At 43.9% G+C, this 24,980-nt stretch overlaps 2 protein-coding genes across 3 annotated transcripts; one reads left to right on the top strand and one right to left on the bottom strand.

Annotated features, from left to right (window-relative positions):
- The first annotated feature begins 706 nt into the window (after positions 1-706).
- LOC133129928 (cystein proteinase inhibitor protein salarin-like) lies at positions 707-9,020 on the top strand. The gene is made up of 7 exons (XM_061244216.1): positions 707-768; positions 2,917-2,958; positions 3,953-4,015; positions 4,652-4,791; positions 6,415-6,457; positions 6,574-6,612; positions 7,996-9,020. The coding sequence occupies exons 2-7, from the start codon at positions 2,919-2,921 to the stop codon at positions 8,007-8,009; spliced, it is 339 nt and encodes a 112-aa protein (XP_061100200.1). The 5' UTR covers positions 707-768; positions 2,917-2,918; the 3' UTR covers positions 8,010-9,020.
- On the bottom strand, positions 2,427-23,036 carry LOC133129860 (cystein proteinase inhibitor protein salarin-like). Of its 2 annotated transcripts, none has more exons than XM_061244209.1 (6): positions 22,891-23,036; positions 17,965-18,084; positions 15,852-15,881; positions 15,232-15,294; positions 14,502-14,644; positions 2,427-2,700 (listed from the first exon to the last, which is right to left on the bottom strand). In XM_061244209.1, the coding sequence occupies exons 1-6, from the start codon at positions 22,967-22,969 to the stop codon at positions 2,569-2,571; spliced, it is 567 nt and encodes a 188-aa protein (XP_061100193.1). In that variant the 5' UTR covers positions 22,970-23,036; the 3' UTR covers positions 2,427-2,568. The 2 variants fall into 2 exon arrangements, with proteins under 2 accessions (XP_061100193.1, XP_061100194.1); XM_061244210.1 differs by lacking the exon at positions 22,891-23,036 and adding an exon at positions 22,189-22,321 and having other exon boundaries at positions 17,965-18,058.
- Between the last annotated feature and the right edge of the window lie 1,944 nt (positions 23,037-24,980).

Consider the following 24,980-nt stretch of genomic DNA (forward strand, 5'->3'; position numbering starts at 1 on the left):
ATAAACAAAATAAAAAAAATAAAAAAAAATAAAAAGGAAAATGAAGTTATGTTAAGACGGCAAGTTGTTTCACTAATTAAGAGTAAAAGAAAACGTGCCTTCTCAAGTTCACTTGAGACCGGACACTTCTTAAAAATGAATAAATAAATAAATAAATAAATAAATTGCCTTTCGCCCAATGTATGCTGGGATAGGCTCCAGCCCCCCTGCGACCCTGATCAGGATAAGCGGGTTCAGATAATGGATGGATGGATGGATGGATGGATAAATACATTTTTACTACATTTTACTACAGTGCCCGTTAAATCAAACACACCCCTGAACAGGTGCTGAACGGCGTGTCAGCAGGTACGTTCAGTCTGTGCTGTACACATGTGGGCGTGGTGCACAATGCAACTTCATATTTCGACTGAACGCCAAATAGTTAACGGGCGTCTCCCTCCCAGGTAAGATCAGGTCAGGGCAGCCACCTGGGGCACACCATTCCTTTCTGGGCACTTCATTCATTTTTAAATGAATAAGCGCACAGCCGCAATGGATAAAATTACGTGAGAAGCACTTTGATGCTTCTATAAAATATGGTTAACTCTCGGAATTACGCATATGGGCAAGAACAGAGAAATATTCAGAAGAGGGATAATAACTCGCAACCCCCGCCGGTACATTACACCATGGACCGGTCCGCCGTCGTTGTTATATTTCTCAGATCGCATATTGTGACCTGACAGACTCCAAAGGCCTGCGTTACAGTCAGGAAGGACATTGCAGGTAAGAATCACTTTCACTGCCAGACATTAAATTAAAAAGAGATGGAAATGTTTTTAAATAAATAGATACGGTGCACACACACGCGCACACGTATATTGTTTTAGTGCAGATTTATCAAGGGTGCCAATAATTCTGTAGTGCGCAGTCGGATGCAGAATTATTGGCACCCCTGACTGGCAATGCACAAAAAGTACTTCTGAGATACTTTTACTGAGTAAAAATGTCTCCAAATGTCCAATTCCTCAACCTTGTGCTGTTATACGTGCCTGAGGACGATGCACTAAGTAATTATGTAGGGTTGATTTTGGTGAAATCTATTGAAAAAATATATATAAATCACTGTTTGATTTTGGTTGGTTTCACTGAAACATTAATAAAGAAAGTACAGTATGTTCAGCATTTAGTTTTTTTGTTTAAAAAAAAGAAAAGAAAGTATTTTCTGTGCATTGCCAGAAAATGCACAGTAAAATGTCCAGTACAGTAGATAACAGAGCGGGGTGACATGGGGGCTCAGGAGGTAAGAGCCGTCGTCTCATTGGCTCAGGAGGTAAGAGCCGTCGTCTCATTGGCTCAGGAGGTAAGAGCCGTCGTCTCATTGGCTCAGGAGGTAAGAGCAGTCGTCTCATTGGCTCAGGAGGTAAGAGGAGTCGTCTGGCTGTCGGAGAGATGCCAGTTCGATCCCGCCCCGGGTGTGTGTCGAAGTGCCAAATGCTCCTGATGAGCCGGTTGGTGCTTTGCATGGCAGCCAACCGTTTGTGTGTGAGTGTGTGTGTGTGAGTGAATGAGAAGCATTGATTGCCCAAGATGGTGTTGTGGTGCTAAGTCAAGTGTGCCAAATCCAGGCCGAGGACAGGCAAATGCACGCTCCCCCTCCAGGCATGGGAGGGTGGGGTAGATCATGATGCTATCATCACCCCAGCTGACTGAACCCCTCCCATCCCTGGCAAACTTGAGAGAAACTCTGTCTAAAAAATTATTAGTGTGACTAAACACATTCCTGAATGCAGACTGTGAGTGCACATTACATTAATGGCATTTGGCAGACACTCTTATCCAGAGCGACGCACAGTTGATTAGACTAAGGAGGAGACAATCTGGAGCAATGCAGGGCAAGGGGCCCAATGGCTGTGTGGATCTTATTGTGGCTTCTCCAGGGATCGAACCACCGACCTTGCATGTCCCAGTTATTTACCCTAACCACTACGCTACAGGCCACCCTGTGGATGAGAAAGTCCTGGAGGGGGCGCTGTGTCTGCAGGTTCAACTCCAGTCCTGGAGGGGGCGATGTGTCTCCAGGTTGAACTCCGTCCTGGAGGGCTGGTGTGTATGCAGGATTAACTCCAGTTCTGGAGGGCTGGTGTGTATGCAGGATTAACTCCAGTCCTGGAGGGCCAGTGTGTATGCAGGTTTAACTCCAGTCCTGGAGGGCCGGTGTGTATGCAGGTTTAACTCCAGTTCTGGAGGGCCGGTGTGTATGCAGGTTTAACTCCAGTTCTGGAGGGCTGGTGTGTATGCAGGTTTAACTCCAGTCCCGGAGGGCCGGTGCATATGGAGAATTTTGCTGTCACCAGTTGCCACCCTGGCTCAATCAGCTAATTCACCATATGCACCAGGACCAATTCACTCATAAATGGTTGGCATTTATATAGCGCCTTTATCCAAAACGGTGTATAATTGATGCCATTGGCTGCCATGCGGCTCGTCAGAAGCATTAGGGGGTTAGGTGTCTTGCTCAGGGACCTCTGACTGCCAGACGACTGCTCTTACTGCCTGAGCCAATGTCGCCCCCACAATGAAATGCTACAAGACAAGAACATTTCTCAGTGTGTGGTGTGAAGAGAAGCAGACTGGGGACACCTTGGGCATCGGAGGGGAACTGCAGGCATCTTCTCTCTCCCAAATCAGCAGAGAGGGGACTGCACAAGATTTCAACTGAAAATAAAAAGTTAGATATTGTCTGCCCCATATTTGGTGCCAGATTAAAAGATAACTAAATAAATAAAAAATCATAATAAATAAACAAACAAAAGCTGGACATTGGATCAGTGGATCAGTAAATAACTGAATGTTTTTGCAGAACAATGTCTCTGTGAGTCTCTCTGATTGTGGTCTGTGTTTGTAAAGTTTGTGTTGTCTCTATCTCTTCAGCAATGGCCCAGCAATGTGTGATTAAGCCGATGCTGGAAGTGGGTAAGAACATGACTATTCTACCCTGTAAATATGCCAGGGACAATACACACTGATCAACATGACTATTCTACCATGTAAATATGCCAGATTTAGCCTAATGTCGTTCTGCTGGACTGGGCAGGCTGTTAACACATTAACCCTTGTGTAGTTTTAACATTCTGTATATTCCCCTATAACCCCTATATATGACCCACAAAACCCCTCAAATGAAGCAGCATGATTTAATTTTAAACCCCAAATCTATTTTGCATGGAGAAACAACCTGTCACTCATCCCAAACTTTGTCATCAAATTTCAAGTTGAAAAAAGACTATTTAGGGGGTTTTCTCTGCTGTTGAACATATTGAGACAACACAAGGGTTAATAACAACACAGACCAGAGAAGAGGCCATAATATGGCCTTAAAAGCAGCTGAAAACGGACACACAGAGCTTATAGGCCCAGGGAAAGAAACAACGGAGCACACAAAGCAAGCAGATATGACACAAAACGGACACATTTAGAGGCTATGAAAACACCAAAGACTCCCCAATGTTACACACGTGCAGTTTAGCACTGACTTAATACGAGACATAACAGACAATCCTGAAAGCACATTTAAAGGTACAATACGTAAGATTGTTGTGCTAAAGCATTGTTACAAGACCATTGTAAATCCCTTCCGATCATTGACAAAGGCTCACTGACATGTTGACTCACACTCTGTCTGTGTTTATAGGGTTGATGGCCTGACCCTCTCTACCAAAATATGGTATAGCTGTACAATAATTTAAGCTCATTGGTTGAAAATTGGTTCTAATTGCCACAGCCAATGGCGTTTCAACATCAGCGCGTTTACAGAGAAGGGGGAGGGATAAACAGTATTGTAGTTTGAAGGTGTTTTTTGCTGATATTCCTCTCTTGACCGTTAGAAGTCCAAAATGACCTATTGTACCTTTAAGGATTTTAAAAACTGTTGGCCTACATTAAGCATGTGACCTTGCTGTCTTTGTAGAACTCTACGACAATAACGACGGGAATGTAGAGACAGACTGGAAAGAGTGGAAGAAGAAACATGGTAAGACTTTTTTCTTTCTTACTTTGAATTTTGTGGTTTATATCATGGTAAGATAAAGCACTGGAGAACCACTGAAATGTACGATTGGCATCAGTACTGCCATCTGGTGGTGGGGTAAGAAACTGCATCAAAATGAAGAAGCCAAGAGAACTTTGAAAGGGCCTTGCGAGCCTTTTAAACAATATTCTATGGCTTCCTCTTGATGAAAGAATATGCGGTTGAGACTCCAGTCCTGGAGGGCCGCAGTGCCTGCAGGTTTAACTCCAGTCCTGGAGGGCCGCAGTGTCTGCAGGTTTAACTCCAGTCCTGGAGGGCCGCAGTGTCTGCAGGTTTAACTCCAGTCATGGAGGGGGCGCTGTGTCTGCAGTTTTAATTCCAGTCCTGGAGGGCCGCAGTGTCTGCAGTTTTAATTCAAGTCCTGGAGGGGGCGCTGTGTCTGCAGTTTTAATTCCAGTCCTGGAGGGCCGCAGTGTCTGCAGGTTTAACTCCAGTCCTGGAAGGCCACAGTGTCTGCAGGTTTAACTCCAGTCCTGCAGGGGGCATACTGTGTATGTTTAATTCTAGAGCAAAATACTTGTTGAATCCTTATTTTCTGCCTTATTTTCTGCCTTTCTGTTCCTGTCTTTGGACAACCAGGTAAGTGCTACAGCCCTGAGGAGGATGCGCGTCGTAAGCAAGCGTGGCTCAAGACAAGAGTGACGGTAACGGAGCATAACAGGCTGTACATGGCGGGCAAGGTGACCTCCACCCAGGGCGTGAACCATTTCGCTGCCGACGTGAGTTTCCTTCCGTTACATCGACATGTACTGATTTAGCAGATGGGCTAGTAAACCTGCGGTAACAGGCTCAGATCCCAGGGCTTAAATTGTAACCTTGTGCAGACGGTATGCAGTGTGAACAGGTGAGTTTTAAATGGTAAGGGTAAATGATTGGCGTTTATATAGCGCCTTTATCCAAAGCGCTTTACAATTGATGCTTCTCATTCACCCATTCATACACACACTCAGACACACCAACGGCGATTGGCTGCCATGCAAGGCACCGACCAGCTCTTCAGGAGCATTTGGGGGTTAGGTGTCTTGCTCAGGGACACTTCGACACAGCCGGGGTGGGGGATTGAACCGGCAACCCTCCGACTGCCAGATTACTTACTGCCTGAGCCATTTCGCCCCATTTTAGGTTCATACCAGCCCCATGGAAGGAGTGTTTCCATCAGCAGAGTATCACCAGCAGATTAGCGACTCAAACGCTGACATATTTCAGGGGCACTTTGCAGAAGGCTGTGAGCCGGTGACTGAACAGTTCAATAGGCCGGTGGCTGGGACCAGGAAAAGCAGAGGGAGGGAAGGAGAGAGAGAGAGGAACATTTTGTGTTCATATATTAAAAAGAAAGGGTTTTCCGGGAGAGAGAGAGAGATCTTGTGCTTAAATGTTTTAGGGGTGGGCAGCAGAACAGTGAGTGTGAGTCAGTGAGTGAGTATATACAGTAGTGTGCAGTAATGATTATACACCAACATCTTTGTCTAAAAGGGGTCCTATATTACTTCTTAAAAACTTTTTTAGTGAAAATATATTGAACAACTCTATTGTAGGCAATGAGAACAAAAAAATCATTCCCACAATTACATTGGGGTTAAAGTATGGCTAATGAACATAAACACTGAAAACATCTTCTTTTTTTTTCTTGAAAATTGAATTTTTTATTATTTGCAAAGCATGAATGCATGTTAGAAGGCTCATTCCATGATGGTTGATGCTAAACATTTTTTTAAAAATGGTTTGAAGCAATATTATTCTGCAAAATTTCTTCTGATGGTCAGTTGTTCCAGTATTTAGGGTAACATGTACTTTGAGCAGTGTCACAGTGTTAAACACGATGGCACGACGGAAGGAGCTCTCTGAGATTGTTCGTAGCTGCATTGTGGCCTTACATGATGCCGGTTGGTCACTTGATGAAAAGAATCATCTGGTGACATAGAAGTTCAAAATCGAGACCTGAATCCGATTGAGCAAATCTGGGATTTGCTGGATACCAAGATAAATAAATCTGTTGTAACATCGAAAGAATCTCTTTGGAATGAACTTCAAACCAAATGGAATGGGTTAACGAGTGAAGAAAAAAAAATATATGTGAACGATTAAATGCAGTAATCAAAGCAAAGGTGGAGAGATATTGACTTTTTTCCCCCAAAAGAGACTATTATTTTTGTTTTCACAACATATTGTTGTCTGTTTACTTATTTTCATCTACATGAACCAATATTACACAAAAATAAATAGTCCTGATTTATCTTCATTGTGTTAAGCGTATAACATCACTGCACACTACTGTATTTTAAGTAAAGGAGTGGGCAACAGAACAGGTAGAGCCACATATGACTGCTCCTCTCCTCCCACAGCTTGAAGGTGAAGGTCCTGCAATGGGACTAATTATGCCCTCTGGTGAGTAGAGAGCGTTCGGCCACACTCGTCTGGACAAAAAGTACACTGGTACTTTGCCATCAGGTTTATTGTGGTCTGCGTTGTAAAGTTCGTTTGTGTTCTCTCTGTTTTCACAGAAGAGGAGATGAAGCGTTTGGAAGCTGAGCAAAATTTAGGTAAGTTGAGAGTGAAAAGTCCCATTTAAATCAAAGCCATGACAGCCAATGAGCAGGGGTGGGAAGTCCAGGTTCAGAAAGTAAAAGTCCTCTGCAGGTTTTTGTTCCAACCACTTGGATTTGCTAATTAGCACAATTCGTCAGCCAGCAGATAGAACTAATGAGTGAAATCAGCTGGCTGAGGTCATGGGAGGAGGAAACAAACTGCAGGACTTTTACTTTCTGACCCCTGGACTTCACACCTTGTCCAGCCAGTCAAAATGTCATAAGAAAACAAAAACATAGCAAAGGACAAATTAAATGGCTGGTTCCACTTTTGAGTTTTTCACTGGACTTGTCTCTTATTTGAACTCTGAACTCAAGTGTTGAGGAGATAGCAGCCTCCGGCAGACTGAACAAAATGCAGCATCTCCTGAAACAATTCATGAATTAATTCATTGATAAACAATTTTCTTACAGGCTGAAACATTTCTGATCTTAATGTAACGGGTGAGATTTTGCCAGAGCCCGAGGCGGGATTTGAACCCAGGCCTCTCACTCGTCTAAGTATTTGTTGGAAGAACGTGCTACCGATCAACTAATGGCAACTCGCCTCTAGCCAAGGGCAATGACCTTAATTGGGTTAAGGTTTGGTGATGGACTTAGCCAGTCTAAAACCTTCCACATTGTCACCCTAGTGAAGTCCTTTGTTGTGTTAGTACTGTGTTTTGGGTCAGTGTCTTGTTGCATGATGAAGTTCCTCCCAATTAGTTTGGATGCATTTCTCCGTAAATTGGCAGACAGAATGCTGTTGCAGCCCAAGCCATGACCCTTCCTCCACCGTGCTTCACAGATGAGCTCCTACGTTTTGGATCATGAGCAGATCCCTTCTTTCTCCACACTTTGGCCTTTCCATCACTTTGGTAGAGGTTAATCTTAATCTCATCAGTCCATAAAACTTTGTTCCAGAAGTTTTGTGGCTCATTTCTGTACTTGTGCAAATTGTAATCTTTGTGGTATCCTCTTCATTGCTGCTCTTTAAGTCTTCGAAGGTTTGATTGAGATACCTTCACCCCTGCCCTGTGGAGATTGTTTGAGATGTCACTGACTGATGTTTTGGTGTTTTTCTTCACAGCTCTTACAATGTTTTTTTGTTTTCCTTGGTCCACCTGTTCGATATCTATTGCTCAGTATGCCAGCGGTTTCTTTCTTTTTCAGGACAAGTATTTGTACAAGCTATCCCCAATCTTTGTTTTATTTCTGTAAAGTTTATGATATCTCTGTTTTCACAGCAGAGGACATGCCAGAGAGACAGAGTGAATAAAATGCTGTGTTTATATTTTTCTAATGAAAGAAATGACAGCAGTTGACGGTGACCTAAATTTGACTCCTCTTCTCCCACAGTGGGATTCCTGTAATTCAGGTGAACCCAGTGGTCCTGTAGGGAATGGCAGGGAGTGGTTGACCAGTGACCACCCCCCTCTGGAGAAAGTGTACACTGGTGTTTTGCTTTGGTTCTTTTCCCTCTTTGGTTTGTACCCTGGGTTAAATTAGCTGGTGCTGGTGTTGTTGGACACCAACACTAATGCACTGTATGGTTCACGTGCTACCTCACCTCCAGTGGGCCCTTATGCTTGTCCACGTTGCTCTTGTTGCTAACTAGATTGCAATAGCAGTGGCTAATATAGAATAATGCTCTGGAGCAGGGGTGCACAGCAAGGGCCGATCTGTTTCAGGATGTTGTGCCAACTTCTAATCGTTTCATTAGCTCAATCAAGTCTAAATGATTCTGGTATGTGTATAAGCACCAGCTACAGTCACAGACTGCAGGTGTATCCTAAAGATTTCACTGCGATCCAGTAGAGGCGTGAACCAGTGTAGTTTATAGAGTGGTCAGAAACTTTAATTTTCGTTCATTGGTTGAAACAAAAACCAGCACACAGATCGGCCCTCCCGGACCGGAGTTGTGCAGCCCTGCTCCGGAGGAATTGCTGCCACCACATATGACCTCTACGACATTCCCAGCCTAAATTTCCTAAAATTCCCACTCTAAAAAAAAGGAAGACATAGAAAGGAAAGATATTTTATGAGTACCGAAATGACATCAGGACAAAATGTGGACAAACATACAGAGCAGCGTAAGGAGAGGTTGGCTGGGGTGAATCTGAATCTAATATCTACCGCATCTGAATTTTTTGTACGAGGTGCAATCCACCTGCGGTTGTTCTCTACGCTCATCTGTGTCAACTAGGAGGTGGTGGGGTTTTCATATTGACTGTGTATTTCTGTACTCATTGCGTAATCAGCCTTAGTAACCAGCTCATTACCTGTATGTTTGCCTGACCCACCCAGGGCCGTCAATCTACAGGATCTGTCCCTCCCATTACTGCGGAGTGCTTGCATCCATTAAAATGCAGGAAAAAAAGAAACCGAGTGTTCTCTTTCTTCAAAACGTTTTCTCATGACAGAGAGCTGTGGCCTCACTGTCTAGGCATGCAGGCACAGTGATATGTCCATGTTCATTTAGCTGATGCTTTTATCCAGAGCGACTTACTTACTTACGGATGTTTAGGCTAAACAGGGGACCACCTCCCCTGCTTAAGGGCCTTGCTCAAGGGGCCCAACAGCTGGGCGGACCTGATCGTGGCAACACTGGGGCTTGAACCACCAACCTTCCAGGTCCCAGTTATGTATCTTAGCCAGTAGGCTACTGACTGCCCAAGATCGTGTTGAGCTGCTACTTCTGAGAGTCAGGTGTGCCAGTCATGTACCTTAGCCAGTGGGCTACAGACTGCCCCACTAATATAGATTAATGCTGTAAAGGATAAGCACCACATAATGACATCCCCTGAAGAATTAAGGCCGATGGGTCGTTAATTGAGCAGAAATTATGGTTCGTATTGCTTAAACATTTGACAAACTGATCACTGCTGACAGAAACGTGTAATATGTTCACCTTCAAGCTGTGGGAGGAGAGGAACAGAGTCAAACTTAGGCCATGATGAAATGCCCGCACATACCTTTTCCCGCCCCCCCCATTTAAAAACATAAACACAACATTTGAGACGGGTGCGTGGGGGTTGGACCCAAAATGCAGGACTCAGACAAACAAAGGCGTAATAACGTCCCATCAGGGCTTCAATAAAGGGATTGTCCAATGAGCGTGGTCGAAAAATAAGCAAAGTTCCTACACTTATAATCCAGCCCAGCCAAAACCAAAGTACAGTACCGAGGGAGAAGGCAGTCTCAAAATCGGTACACCATGCAAAAAGTCCAGTAACCAGGAAAGCTGTCAGCGGGGCAGTAGTGCATACGGATGGTAGGCAGGCAAAAGTACAAAGATAGCCGGCAAGAGTGTGGTACAGGCAGGCAGTGGCCAACAAAACAGAAGTCAATAGCGTATATTAGACTGGCGAAAGTTGTCCTTAGTCAGTAAGTGCATCATTCTGACCAGGTGTTTAGTATCGCTGCGGGTTTTCCTCTTGACGCGGTAACGTAGATTTTTTTAAATTGCTCATTTGAACAGCAAGGGTTAGGGCTTGAGCCAGGTTGTTTGTCTATTACCTGTTAATCACTTCTACTGGTTGCATACCTGTAGAGTGATTGAACATTTGTCTTGCGTAACTTAAATAGCTGTGGAATTTATCAGTAGATTAGCTTTGATTTGGTATTGCTTGTGAGCAATTGTAGGCCATTTAAATAGGCGTGTCAGAGCGACGCTAGCGTCGCTCCGTCCCCGTTTGTGATGTTATGTTTCACCCCATCCCAGTCTGCTCTCTCCCTCGAAGACCGCCCCTGCGACGTGGGCCTCCACGGCGTCGGAACCCCTCAAACCTCAGCTATCCCCCGCTGACCCCCTGTGAGGACTTTGCTGTCACAGGGGGACTATGGAACTGCCAGTCTGCCACTCGGAAGGCTGACTTCATCCCTGCGTATGCCTCCCTCCAGTCCCTACAATTCCTTGCCCTCACGGAGACCTGGATCACACCTGACAACAACGCCACTCCCGCTGCCCTCTCATCCTCCTTCTCCTTCTCGCACACTCCCCAGCCTTCCGGCCGTGGCGGTGGTACTGGTCTTTTAATTTCCCCCTCGTGGAAATTCTCTGTTCTCCCCCTCTCTCACCTGTCCATATCCACTTTTGAATTCCATTCTGTTGCAGTATCCTACCCTACTAACCTTTTCATTGCAGTTATCTACCGTCCTCCAGGGCCCCTGGGAAACTTCCTTGATGAGCTAGACACCCTTCTCAGCTCCTTCCCTGAGGATGGCACCCCACTGATTCTCCTTGGAGACTTCAACATCCACCTAGAAGCCTCCCAGTCTGCTGCCTTTCTACCGCTAATCCACTCCTTCGGCCTCTCCCTGCAACACTCTCCTCCAACCCACTGTAATTGGCAATGTCCTAGACCTTGTCTTTGTAAGGAACTGCTCATGCTCCAATTTCACGGTTACCCCTCTGCATACATCTGATCACCACTTCATCTCATTCTCCCTCCCTCTTCCTCCCCATCCTCCTCTCCCTCCTCCCTCCCACACTTCCTCAGCCCGCCGTAACCTCCGCTCCCTCTCACCCTCTTCCTTTGCCAGCACCGTCACCGCCTCACTCCCCCCTCTCGAATCCTTCTCCAAACTCCCCGCTGACTCTGCATCTGCCACCCTCCTTTCATCTCTCTCCTCCGCCTTTGACTCTCTCTGTCCCCCTGTCTCAAAGCCACCTCGCACATCCCCTCCCAGTCCTTGGATATCTGACACCCTCCGTACCTCCAGGGCCAGCCTCCGCGCAGCGGAGAGGAAGTGGGGGAAATCCAGAGACGCTTCCGACCTCATGACTTACCAGTCTCTCCTGGCGGCATTCTCTTCCGATGTCACTGCCGCCAAAGCAAAATACTATCAAACGCAAATTCAGAACTCTGCTTCTAACCCCCGGAAACTTTTCTCCATTTTCTCCTCTCTCCTCAACGCACCGCCTCCTCCTCCTCAGTCCTCCTTCGCTGCTGATGACTTTGCTGATTTCTTCGATGAGAAGGTCGCAGTCATCCGCAGATCCTTTACAACCACCGCCCCCCTCACTGTGCCCTTCCCCCCCTCTAGGCCCATCCCTTCCTTCTCAACTTTCTCCCCCCTTACAGACTCTGATGTTTCTCAACTCCTGCTCTGCCACCGCCCTACAACCTGTGCCCTTGACCCTATCCCCTCTTCTCTTCTCCAAACTATCACACCTGACATTCTCCCATTTGTCACCTCCCTTATCAACTCCTCCCTGTCTTCCGGCTGTTTTCCGGCATCCTCCAAGAGGGCCCACATCACTCCGCTGCTAAAAAAGCCTACTCTGGATCCCTCCATCATCCAGAACTACCGCCCGGTATCTCTTCTTCCTTTCCTTTCTAAAACTATAGAACGAGCCGCTTCTACTCAACTTTCTTCCTTCTTTTCTAACAACAACCTGCTAGACCCCCATCAGTCTGGCTTCAGATCGGGCCACTCGACAGAGACTGCGCTCCTCTCCGTCAGTGAGTCACTTCATGCCGCACGAGCAGCCTCCCTCTCCTCTGTCCTCATTCTTCTAGATCTCTCTGCTGCCTTCGACACTGTGGATCACTCCATCCTCCTGTCTGCCCTGTCAGCAACGGGCATCTGTGGCACAGCCCTGGACTGGATTGAGTCCTACCTCTCTGGTCGCTCCTTCCAGGTTGCCTGGGCTGGTTCGGTATCGACACCTCGGCCCCTCGCCACAGGAGTTCCCCAGGGCTCAGTCCTTGGCCCGCTTCTTTTTTCTCTCTACACTCGCTCCCTTGGCCCTGTGATCACTGCACATGGGCTATCCTACCACTGCTATGCGGACGATACCCAACTCTTCGTCTCGTTCCCGCCGTCTGATACGCAGGTTTCAGCCCGTATCTCCGCTTGCCTGAGGGACATCCAGAGCTGGATGGACAACCACCATCTAAAGCTCAACTCAGGTAAAACTGAAATGATATTCATCCCTGCTAATGCCTCTCCCCATCTGGATCTCTCCATTTCCCTCGGGGATACCACACTCACGCCGTCACCCAGTGCAAGGAACCTCGGCGTGGTGATGGACAGCAGACTGTCCCTTTCCGAGAACATTGCGGCGGTGACCCGGTCTTGCAGGTTCTTCCTATACAACATACGGAGAATCCGCCCCTTTCTCACCCCCTACTCGACCCAGCTCCTGGTCCAAGCGATGGTTCTGTCCCGCCTGGACTACTGCAATTCCCTCTTGGCTGGCCTCCCAGCGTCTGCCATCAGACCCCTCCAACTCATCCAGAATGCAGCAGCTCGTCTGGTCTTCAACCTTCCCAAATACTCACACGTCACCCCCCTGCTTACTTCCCTCCACTGGCTGCCTGTCATGGCTCGCATCAAATTCAAAACATTGGTGCTAGCCTTCCAAGCAGTTAAAGGGTCTTCCCCAGCTTATCTGCAAAAAATCATCAGACCCTACACCCCTGCCAGACCTCTTCGTTCAGCCTCCACAGGCCGCTTGGCACCTCCCCCTCTCAGAACCTCCACCTCACGCTCACGACTACTGTCTGTTCTGGCTCCACGGTGGTGGAACGAACTCCCCGTTGAGGTCAGAACTATAGAATCCCTCCCCACCTTCAAGCGCAAGCTGAAGACACACCTCTTCAAACAGCACCTCTCCCCATCCCTCCCTACCTCCCTGTGAACCTTAATTGTTGTCTCTGTGACTTGTGTATCAGTATTTTAGTTGGCTAGGTAAGCAGTGTTTGGATAGTTAACTTTGGTGACTTTTGCTCTGTTTGTTTGTTTGTTCAAAAAAAAAAAAAATTAAAAAAAATTAAAAAAAAATTGGCCCTTGCCCTTATCTTTGTTGTACAAGTAGCAGTTGAAATTGTACTTACCTCTAGGGTCTTTCAGCGAACTTATCCCTGGTTATGGGTATGCACTTTGTTGTACGTCGCTCTGGATAAGAGCGTCTGCCAAATGCCAATAATGTAATGTAATGTAATAATCTTTTGTCAATAAACAGGCTTGGATCGTAACGTGGAAAATGGCTTGGAAAACCACTCAAAAGTGCACTGATAAATAGGAGGCAATCATTTTGGTTTACAATAATAAGGTTTGCCGAAAGACATGAAAAAGTGGATGCTAATCAATAAACGGAACATCATAACACGAAACAACATAAATCGTGACATAACAAATTTGCGAAATGTGACATGAATAAATTATATAACGTGACATGACAAGACTAAAAAATAAATTGTAACAAAAACTAAACATGAACATAACTTGACACGAAAATGAAACGTAACACGAAATAAAACTTGAAAACGTGGCGAGACTAGACTGACATAATACGTGACATGACAATAAAAAAACTAAGACGATGGATGTTTTTTGTTTTTTGCATCATTCTCTGTGAACTCTAGAAACTGATGTGTGTGAATATCCCAGGAGATCAACAGTTACAGAAATACTCAAACCAGCCCGTCTGGCACCAGCAATCATGCCACAGTCAAAGTCACATAGATGACATTTTTTCCCCATTCTGATGGTTGATGTGAACATCTGAAGCTCCTGACCCGTATCTGCGTGATTTTATGCATTGCACTGCTGCCACACAATTGGCTGATTAGATAACTGCATGACTAAGGAGGTGTACAGGCGTTCCTAATAAAGTTCTCAGTGAGTGTATACTGATGTAATCCAGATGAAGTACCTCACACAGAACTTGCGCTGAGGGAATGGAACCAGCAACCTTCAGGTGACAAGCCCTAGCCCCGTACCCATTATAGCACCCCGCGGCCCCCTGTACTGCTATGGGCATGACCCGTGATGACTTGGGCCCTAGGGGCCACTCTGGATTACAGCATCTGCTAAGCGGCAAAATGCTAATGTATTTATTTTTCCGTTCTCACCATGTCAGCGAACATGTTCGCCCCCATTGTCCAAGTCTCCTTCCCGGCCAGATACTTGCGGTTGTGCTCCGTCACACTGACCCTGGTCTTCAGCCAGGCCTGCCTCCGACCAGCCTCCTCTTCAGGGGTAGTGTAGGTCTTACCTGGCCATGCAATGAAAGGCAGAAAAAAAGGGGCAGAATATAGGACTTCACTCAAGACGTGATGGGCAGAAGACTGGAGCTAAACCTGCTGACACAGCGCCCCCTCCAGGACAGGATGGTAAATGGTTGGCGTTTATATAGCGCCTTTATCAAAAGCCCTGTACAATTAATGCCACACACACGCACACACGCACACAAACACACAAACACAGCGATTGGCTGCCATGCAAGGCACCAACCAGCTTGTCAGGAGCATGTGGGGGTTGGGCGTCTTGCTCAGGCACACTGCAACACACCCACAGGCAGGGTATTGAACAATGTAGGGTGAAGGGCCTTAATCAAGGGCTGTGCAGATCTTATAATGGCTACACCAGGGCATCAAACTGGCGACCTTGCGGGTCTCAGTCATGTACCTTAACCACTACGCTACAGGCCGCCCCATATTATACATCTTGGATCAGTTATGGGCAAAGTGAACTTCATGTTGGCTTTCACCTGCCTAGACAAAGAATGAATAGTATATTATATAGTACAGTATATTAATTTTGTGTTTGAGTTGGATGAAACTCCAACGCTCTCAGTCTTACCATATTTCTTCTTCCAGATCTCAAATTCCTGGTCTATATCTCCGCTGTTATTGTCATAGAGTTCTACAAAGACAGCAAGGTCACATGCTTAAAATCGACCATCCAACAGAGACACTGTTCTGCAAACAAATTCAGTTTTTTAAAACATACATGTATTATCTCTCCCCTCTCGACTCTCGAATTACCTGAACACATAGCTCAATGGATTCCTTAATTTCATGTTTTCGATAACAGTCAGTGGCCTGCTCCTTCAAGCAGTGTATCACGTTGCTGCAACTAAATATGTATATGAAGATATGGTGAAGAGGTATGGTTGTTGTTCAAGAGTGACCTAAGTGACTTGGACTGGTATGATCTCAGAAGATGTTCTGCTGCGATTAGCACACATTACAGCCTCAAGGGTCGATGGACAATGGTGCGATACTCAAAAGACATCCAGCCTGCTGTAGTTGTGTGCAAAAACTGCTTGTTGATGGGAGAGGTCAGAGGAGAACTTGCTAGCAGATTCAGGCGACTGGAACAAACTGCAGAGGCGCTTTGCTTTCTGAGCCTAGATTTCACAACACTGCTCAGTGCTGCTGCAGGTTTCATCTGAACTGGACTTCAGGCTCTCAACTTACCCACGTCATATTCCTTTTTCCTCTGCATCGCTGTAAAAACAGAGAGATCGTGAACAATCACAGAACTACGACAATAAGTTTGCACAGTGGCAATGTTCTGAAAATAGATTCAGATATCTACAGTACTTATCCTCAGTTATTTACAGTACTTATCCACTGTCATTAACCTCTGAAGTCGCAGTTGGGCTGGTATCAGTTTATTTGTGAGACGGGTGCGTGGGGGTTGGACCCAAAATGCACGACTCAGAAACAATAGTAATATAAAGACCCCTCAGGGCTTTATTCGGCACGAATCCCAGGAGAGTAGTCAACACAAGCAAAGTCCATACACGTAGATCCAGCCAAACAAAAAGTAAACAAACAAAAAGCACGGTGCCGAGGGAAGAGGCAAACTCGTAGTCGGTAGACGTGCAGGGAGGTCCGGTAGCAGGAGAGCTGTCAGCGGGGCAGATGAACAGACGGACGGCAGGCAGAGGCGTAGTCGTGGACGAAGCGGGAGTCGAAACCATGAAACAATCAGCGAAGCAAAAGTACAAAAACGGTAGGCAAGGACAAAGTCAAAAAACAAACGATGGTCACAAAACAGAAATCAATAAACAATGGTCGGTAAACAGGCGTGGATCGTAACGTGTAATCAAACAGTAAATAATGCTCAAGAGTTGCGTGGTAAACAGAGGCAGACAATTTCGCCGTGAACAGTTGCGCGACTGGGCTATAAATGCAGGTGTAGACAGGTGTAGACAATTAGTTAGAGAGTAGCAAGGAAATGGAAAACAGGTGCGATGGATGACAAGTTTAACAAGGAGATTAGTAATCATTAGTAATAAACCTATCCTGCCCTAGCATTAGTAAATTAGTAAATGACATGCACGAGAAACGTAAGGTAACATGAACACATGATTAGTTTGTTAGTCTCTACCCAATCCTGATCTAGCGTTAGTAGTTTTAGTAAATAGACAAATAGAAACAATAGGAAGTGAATGACAGAAGGAGAGAGAGAGAAAAGGCGAAACGCAAGGTTTGCGGAAAAACATGTAAAAGTGTATGCATAAACCGTGACCAGTTAACGTAATAATAAACATAAATCAAAACATGACAACGCGAAAACTAAGACGATAATCACTCAACATAACCAGGTAATAAAATCGTACGAAAACATAACTAGACATGACAAGAAAATAAATCGTAACGAAACATAACTAAACATGACGAACCTAGACAACATAATACATGATAAGACAATACAAGACTAATACAAAATGAATAAACATAAAACAAGGCGAGACAGACCTGAAACGTGACAATTTGAATTCATTCCGTTTTTTTATGGTGAATTTTAAAGTACATTCCTCATACAATATACCCAGTAAATATGATACAACTCACGGTTCTCTCGAAAATATTTTACGTCCATGTCTGTTAGGACTCTAAGCTGCATGGTGTGCAGTGGTGCAAGTCAAGAGGATGCAGATTGAAATTAATTCAATTTATTTAACAGAATTATCAATGTAGAAATACAATGCCAATATGAAAGTGTGTAATGTGAGTCGCTATTAAGTCATATTCCATGTTTCGCGCAAAATACCCAGGGTTTACAGAAAAACAACAAATCAAATAAAGAGTCACAAGACAGTAACAACAATGTTCCTGCTCATGTTATCTCTGTATGTTTAACAAACCTGGTTAACCTTTGTAGCACAGCTGGCTGCTGACTCACAGGTAACTTGCATCACCTGAGGTTTATCTCCAAATGCCATTTCAAGATCGTTATTCAGCACCCTGTGTATCAGCCCACCAATGACACAAACCTATTGTCTACAAAACTAGCTTTAAAAAAAACACCGTTTGTGGAAAACCCATGATCTATACCGTACTATTTCAACTCAACAGTTCTGGGAGCATTCCACTGAGGTGGCAGAATTGCACAGAGGCAGTGCAATAGGAGCAATAGACCTGTATTGACGAGCACTGTCTTTCCATCAAACCCGGGTAAAACATGCTAAACAGTCTGCAGAGAGACATACTTTCCCCACAGTTTGGGGACCACTGCCCTTGCTGAATGGGCACAGCTGATTGGCTGGGAGAAGTATCAGGGTTTTGCCAGCTCTTTTACCAGTTTTAGAGGCCTGGACCTCTGGGTCCTCCAGAGATATGCTGGCAGCACTGGTCACGGCCAGTAAAGCAGCTACCAAGATCAACAGCTTCATCTGCAAAAACACAAAGGAACAAAACCCTGTCAGAGAGAGAGAGAGAGAGATGCTTATGTGGGGGAAATAATTAGATAACAAAAAATTGGTTTCAGCTTACAGATTTGACTTTACAGGAGTAACTCGAGACTTGAACCAGGAAGTTGAATTCAAAACAACGACAGCAAATTAACACAAATGGTATCTTCTGTTTGGCCGGCTCGGTGGAACAACATAATTTGCTCGCTGCTCTAGAGGGAGGGACTTGGCAGGGATAGCTGATCGCCGCACAAAAAGCACCTCGGGCGAGAATCACGGTCACGAGAATGAGACGAAACGGCTTGAAGAAGGCGTGTTGCTCTCCTTCGGGCCGCCGAGGGACGGGGTGTGGGTGGTGTATCTAACACTAACTCTAATTGGATTAGATGGGGTACAATGAGCAACCAAATTGGGAGAAAAAGGGAAAAATCTGAAATACATTTCCAAAGACCTGTTTCAGTTAAGATTGCTTTGTTAAAGTGGGCGTTTCGTTCCTCTTATCGACTAAAAACTTTGCCCTCTGGTTCGAGTTTCCGGTCACCGGTCACATGATTTTCTGAAGACCAAGTGCAGGCGATGTAATGTCCTACCAATTTCTACAGAATGTCTACTGAATCAATTCAAGCCCTTATGCCCCAGCTACTCAGCCCTCACTTGCATTGAACCTGCAACTCACTTTATTGGAATTATCTTCCAAGACACTCACTAACCAGTTTAGAATCAGCACAAGTTTATAAATGAAAAGGGAGAGGAGACCGTCTGTCAGACCTAGACAATTTTCTGTTATTCAGACTGCGTCACAGCAACATAGGAAATTACAGACTGTGACAGAATCGCTGAAAGGGAGCTAATTGTTTTAACCTTGAAATCTTTAATGACATTGTTTTATGGGACGCCGGTTTTCTCGGGGAACCGGGAGACAGGTTACATTGGGAGCATGGCAGGCGAAACTCAAAGTGTAAAGCCTGATTTAAAGCCTGATTTAAAGCCTGTCCTTCAAAAAAAAAAAAGAAAAAAACGCGACTGCGAATGTGTGTTTGCAGCACGCGATTGAGAAGCAAGCTGTCAAGAGTGGAAGTAAAGTGATTACGTAATGCGTAATTACAAGCAATTTAGCTGGCTAGCTCACGGAAGCTTACAACGTTACACACGTTATTTCGGTGTGTTCAGCAATTAAAACGTTGTTTATGAAATATAAGTAAAACAAAATGTCGAGCTCGTTGTGTACTTGCACTTGTGGACAAGCTATTTTAAAGTTCTTTGTGAACTCTTTGTGAATTCTTCCGTTAATTTAGCGGAAGTAAGATCCTGCCTGCCTAAACTCGAAAATGGCTCAGAGAACAACAGAGGACGCGCTGGACAACTCAACTAATAACATAATTTGACATTAATGTCAAGAAAACTCACAAAGAAGCGCTTTCATCATTCTCATAAACCTGTGGAGCAACTTAGGATTCCAAAAAATGAAATGGTTAATTTTGAAAGAGCAGTTCAGCAGACTGATTGGAAAAATATACTGACTGGGAGCAACGTAGAAGCAGATTGCAAAACGCTTACAACCAAGTTACATAGTTTAGTTGAGGAGTTCACTAGAAAAGTGAAAGGAAAGAAAAAAAACAATGCACTTCCTTGGCTCAATACTGAAATATTTAACCTGATGAAGGAAAGAGACTCTGCATTGAAAAGAGCTCTGAAGACTAAATTAAATAGTGATAGGCAGAGGTTCACCTCATTACGTAACAAAGTAACCAAAGCAATCAGAAAGGCCAAAGCCAACTTTTTTATAACAATTATCAATGAGGCAAAGGGTAACACAAAGCTGATCTGGGAACAGATTAAGAATGTAATGGGGATCAACCACAGGCCTAGGAACCAGTTAGAGCTGAAACTGAATGGTAAGCTAATGCAAGACCCAGCACAAATAGCTGTAGCCTTTAATGAATATTTTATCAATTCTGTAGCCGAAATCGCACAGAATTTCCCCTTAACAACAGAAAATATTATTAAGGTTGACGAAAGCAAGCCTTCCTTCAGCATTCAACCCATCTCTGAACTTAAGACTCAAGCAATCATTAATTATCTTAGAACCTCAACGGTGAAGGATATATATGGTATGGATTCTATAATGCTTAAATCTCTGAAAGAATACATAGTCCCCCCTATCACCCAAACTATTAACCTGTCAGTATTACAGGGGACATTCCCAAGTACCTGGAAGACTGCAATTGTATCTCCCATATTCAAGTCAGATGATCCCCAGAACATATGCAACTATCGCTCAATCAGCATTTTACCTGTGATTTCCAAGGTTGCTGAGAAGTGGGTATCAGAGCAGCTTGTTTCTTTCTTAAATAATGGTCCATTTAATCTCCATCCCATGCAGTTTGGCTTCAGGGCCCATCACTCCACTGAAACAGCTAACTGTTTCTTCTTAGAGAAGGTCCGCGCAATGGTCGACAAAGGAGGTGTTGTCGGTGCTGTGTTCTTAGACCTTCGCAAAGCTTTCGACACAGTCAACCATAAGGTCCTTATTGCCAAACTGTCTGCTTTTAACTTCTCCTCGTTAGCACTCAAATGCATTGAGTCATACCTAACTGGTAGAAGCCAACATGTTTCTGTGAACAACCACCGTTCATCAGCTCTTAACCTATGCACCGGTGTACCTCAAGGATCAATACTTGGCCCGCTTCTGTTTAGCCTATATATTAATGATCTGCCATCTGTCTGCCCTGATGTTGAAACACAATTATATGCAGATGACACTGTAATATATGTGCATGCCAAGACCAAACATCTGGCTGCTGCCAAACTCATCACAGCTATGGATCAGATCACAAATTGGCTGAACCGTTCATGCCTTCAACTTAACGTAAATAAAACTGTAGGAATGTTTTTCACTAAAAGACAATGTAACACCGTGTCCAATATATCAATCTCAGGTAAAAATATTAGCATTGTGCCACAATTTAAATATCTGGGTATCATTGTTGACTCCAATCTGTCATTCAAAGCACACATTAAGAAAGTATGCCAAAGAGTCAAGTTTAGCCTAACTAATTTTAAATACATCAGAAATGTAATGCCTTTTAATGCTGCCAAATTATACATGAACGCCATGATTATGTCACATCTGACATACTGTTTGACAAGTTGGGGACAAACTAACAGCTCAACACTCAAACCACTAGCAATTCTCTACAAGCAAACCCTTAAAGTCCTGGACAAGAAGCCTAACAGCTCTCATCATTGTATCATCCTAAATAACCGTAAACTTCTGAGCTGGGAAGATGTGATCAAATAGAAAAACATCTGCCTGGTCTACAAAGTCTTGCATAACACTGCTCCTCCTCCTCTTAACTCATTCATAATCCAATGTAACAATACCAGTCAGATCACCAGAAGCACCACACGAGGCGACTTCTTAGTCCCATTTAGGAAAAGTACATTTGGTCAATTATCATTCTCTGTTATAGCAATACAAAACTGGAACTCAATACCTACCTACATAAAAAATATACATACATACTCCACCTTTACAACACACCTTAAAACATGGCTTTGCGATAACTACCACTGCATACATTAATCTCTGTCAGATGTGACGTGTGTTATGTACACCTCCATCTTTGCTACCCACCTGCATATGTCTGTGTGTGTTTCAATGTCTGGATGCTACTGTGCCTGTATGCTGCTGTGTCTGTATGCTACTATGTCTGTACGCTATTATGTCTGTATGTTGCTGTGTCTGTATGTCTGCTATGACTATTTGCTCTTCCCTTGTACTGTTTTATCTCATGTACTGCATTGATGTTGCTGCCATTTGTGCTTGCATGTCTTGTCTCCCCGCATGTTTGTGCTTGCTCCAATTCTGCTTGACATGTTTGTATGTCTTGCTCCATTTGTTTGTGCTTGCTGCAACTGTAATTTTATTATTTTTTTAACTAATGTATTTTAGGGAGCCTACTGTCAACTGGCCGGGGACTACAGCTGGAAATTAGTCATGTAGGCTAAAGCTGCTCCATTTACTGTTTACAGTTAATTAATGGGGACTGTCCACGACATTATAAACAAATAAATTCAAATTCAAATTCAAATTCAACTCCTTTCCTTACGTTTATTTTCCAAGTCCACAGCATTTATATTCCACACAATCGGTTTTGTTGGAGTTTTTTAAGTTAGCTTGGAGTTTTGAGTTAGGTTGAAAACCTTTACAGAAAACCAATAAAACAAAATAAATTCATTAACTCATATCAGCTTCTGTCATTATTACAATTAACAAGTCTTTTTTACTCCACGAATAAATGAAAAAAATATACAACTAGTTATTATAATGTAATGACACATTGTCTGTCATGAACCAACTGCACCTCAAATATCCCTTCACATTTTAAATGGCATAATAATATCATTGAAACAGCAAACACCACAAATCTCAGTACTCTTAATACAACCCCATCTGCATCAAACGCTACATGTCTAAAATAATTGAAATGTAAGTGATAATAAAGTCCGAAATAAATAATAAATAAATAAAGTCCTGGGAACCTGCGCAGTGGGCACCGCCTTTATTTCGCGATCAAACGGCTACTTCATGTTTAATTGCTTAATTGCTTCCGCTGATCAATGCAGAAAAGTGAATGATTATACTAAAAGCAATGTAGGTTTTCTTTAGCATTGTCAAACGTCGCATTCATAAGGTTTTACATTTACAAGCGGAGGTATACCGTCAGTTTCTATGAATAAAATCAAAAATGGTAAATCACATTTTCGAAATTAACATCGTTACATAATACCAAATAATAACCAATACTTACCGTCTCTGAGGTAGTCTATGCAATGAGTTAAACCCTCTCTATGTGATTTGTTCCTTGCGGGAATATCTACTTCACTCATTCAAACAGGACCCGTTTGCTTGTTTGACTCTACTTTATTGTAAAGTTCGCCCTGCATCTGCTTCACCGGAAGTATGTGTAATTGATCAAACCTCTGACGGCTCAGCAACTCAGCGCTGCCCTCTGGTGCGATATTTGATTATTTATTTATTTTATTTTATTCACAGTGCCAAAATAAATTGAAAAAATGTGAACATAAGTACTCTGATTTTTGTTCCCCTTGTGGGGTGTGCTACCTTACTCATTTTTGAGTGACAGTGTCTTTGAGATGCAGTTTGCTCTTAATATTTAAACACAACCCATGCATAAATGAATACAGCCATACAAGGGAATGTATGTATGGACATATTAATTGAAATACATGTTTCATTAATGATTTGTGTCTTCACTGTTTTAATGAGCAGAAATCGTTGGCTTGCAACGTTTGGGAACTTCAGTTTAGTTTTTCAAAATAAAGGTTCAGTAAATAAAATGAAAAAATCTTTGAAATATAATTTTGTTGTTTTTCTTTTTGTAATGAATAGAGTCGCAAATAATTGTGACGTAATTGCATATAACATAATATAATACAATATAATATAATATAATATAATATCATATTTTGAAACCTGGTAGCCAGCAATTATTATAAATATATATATATATAAATATATCACGTCTTGAAGAGATGAGCACAGTCCCTGTTCTTCGATTAGTCTTTTAGGCTGGTGAGTCTCTCTCTGCTCACGCCTCCCTCTCTCTGAGGCATTGCCTGGTTCGTTGTTGTTCTTTTAAAAAAATATGTAACGCCTTTATTCAAAGCGCTGTACAATTGATGCTTCTCATTCATCCACTCATACACACACACACACTCACACCAACGGCGATTGGCTGCCGTGCAAGGCACCAACCGGCTTATCAGGAGCATTTGGGGGTTAGGTGTCTTGTGCAGGGACACTACGACACACTCAGGGCGGGATTGATCCGGCAACCCTCCGACTGCCAGACAACTGTGAGAGCTACATCTGACTGCTCCTCTCCTCCCACAGCTTGAAGGTGAACATCCTCCAATGGGACTAATTATGCCCTCTGGTGAGTAGAGTGTGTTCGGCCACACCTGTCTGGACTGAGACTACACTGGTGCTTTGCCATCAGTTTTATTGTGGTCTGCGTTGTAAAGTTTGTTTCTGTTCATTCTGTTTTCACAGAAGAAGAGATGAAGTGGTTGGAAGCTGAGCAAAATGTTGGTCATGAAAAGACTGATTCCAATCAAAACCGTCACTGCCAATGAGCAGGGGTGGGAAGTCCAGGTTCAGAAAGCAAAAGTCCTCTGCTGTTTTTTGTTCCAACCACCTGGATTTGCTAATTAGCACAATTCGTCAGCCAGCAGATAGAACTAATGAGTGAAATCACCTGGCTGGGTCATGGGAGGAGGAAACAAACTGCAGGAATTTTTACTTTCTGACCCCTGGACTTCACACCTTGTCCAACCAGTCAAAATGTCATAAGAAAACAAAAACAAAGCAAAGGACAAATGAAATGACCGGTTCCACTTTTGAGTTTTTCACTGGATTTGTCTCTTCTTTGAACTCTGAACTCAAAATTTCAAGTGTTGAGGAGATAGCAGCTTCCGGCAGACTGGTTGGTGATGGACTTAGCCAGTCTAAAACCTTCCACATTTTCACCCTAATGAAGTCCTTTGTTGTGTTAGTACTGTGTTTTGGGTCATTGTTTTGTTGCATGATGAAGTTCCTCCCAATTAGTTTGGATGCATTTCTCCGTAAATTGGCAGACAGAATGTTGTTGTAGACTTCTGAATTCATCCTGCTGCTAGCATCATGAGTTGCATCATCAATAAAGATTAGTGAGCCCACTCCAGAAGCAGCCATGCAAGCCCAAGCCATGACCCTTCCTCCACCGTGCTTCACAGATGAGCTCCTATGTTTTGGATCATGAGATCCCTTCTTTCTCCACACTTTCTGGCCTTTCCATCACTTTGGTAGAGGTTAATCTTAATCTCTTCAGTCCATAAA

This window comes from Conger conger, chromosome 1 (genome assembly GCF_963514075.1).
Source record: "Conger conger chromosome 1, fConCon1.1, whole genome shotgun sequence".
In the NCBI taxonomy this organism is placed as follows: Eukaryota; Metazoa; Chordata; class Actinopteri; order Anguilliformes; family Congridae; genus Conger; species Conger conger.

What these genes read in the sequence shown, in the direction of transcription:
- LOC133129928 (XM_061244216.1), top strand. Translation starts at nt 2,919, where the DNA reads ATGGCCCAGCAATGTGTGATTAAGCCGATGCTGGAAGTGG. An exon ending in AGAGTGGAAGAAGAAACATG is followed by an intron (nt 4,016 to 4,651) that starts GTAAGACTTTTT and finishes TTGGACAACCAG; the next exon opens with GTAAGTGCTACAGCCCTGAG. An exon ending in TGAACCATTTCGCTGCCGAC is followed by an intron (nt 4,792 to 6,414) that starts GTGAGTTTCCTT and finishes CTCCTCCCACAG; the next exon opens with CTTGAAGGTGAAGGTCCTGC.
- LOC133129860 (XM_061244209.1), bottom strand. Translation starts at nt 22,969, where the DNA reads ATGAGTGAAGTAGATATTCCCGCAAGGAACAAATCACATAGAGAGGGT. An exon ending in GATCTGGAAGAAGAAATATG is followed by an intron (nt 14,645 to 15,231) that starts GTAAGACTGAGA and finishes TTGCATGGCCAG; the next exon opens with GTAAGACCTACACTACCCCT. An exon ending in CGAACATGTTCGCTGACATG is followed by an intron (nt 2,701 to 14,501) that starts GTGAGAACGGAA and finishes TTTTATTTTCAG; the next exon opens with TTGAAATCTTGTGCAGTCCC.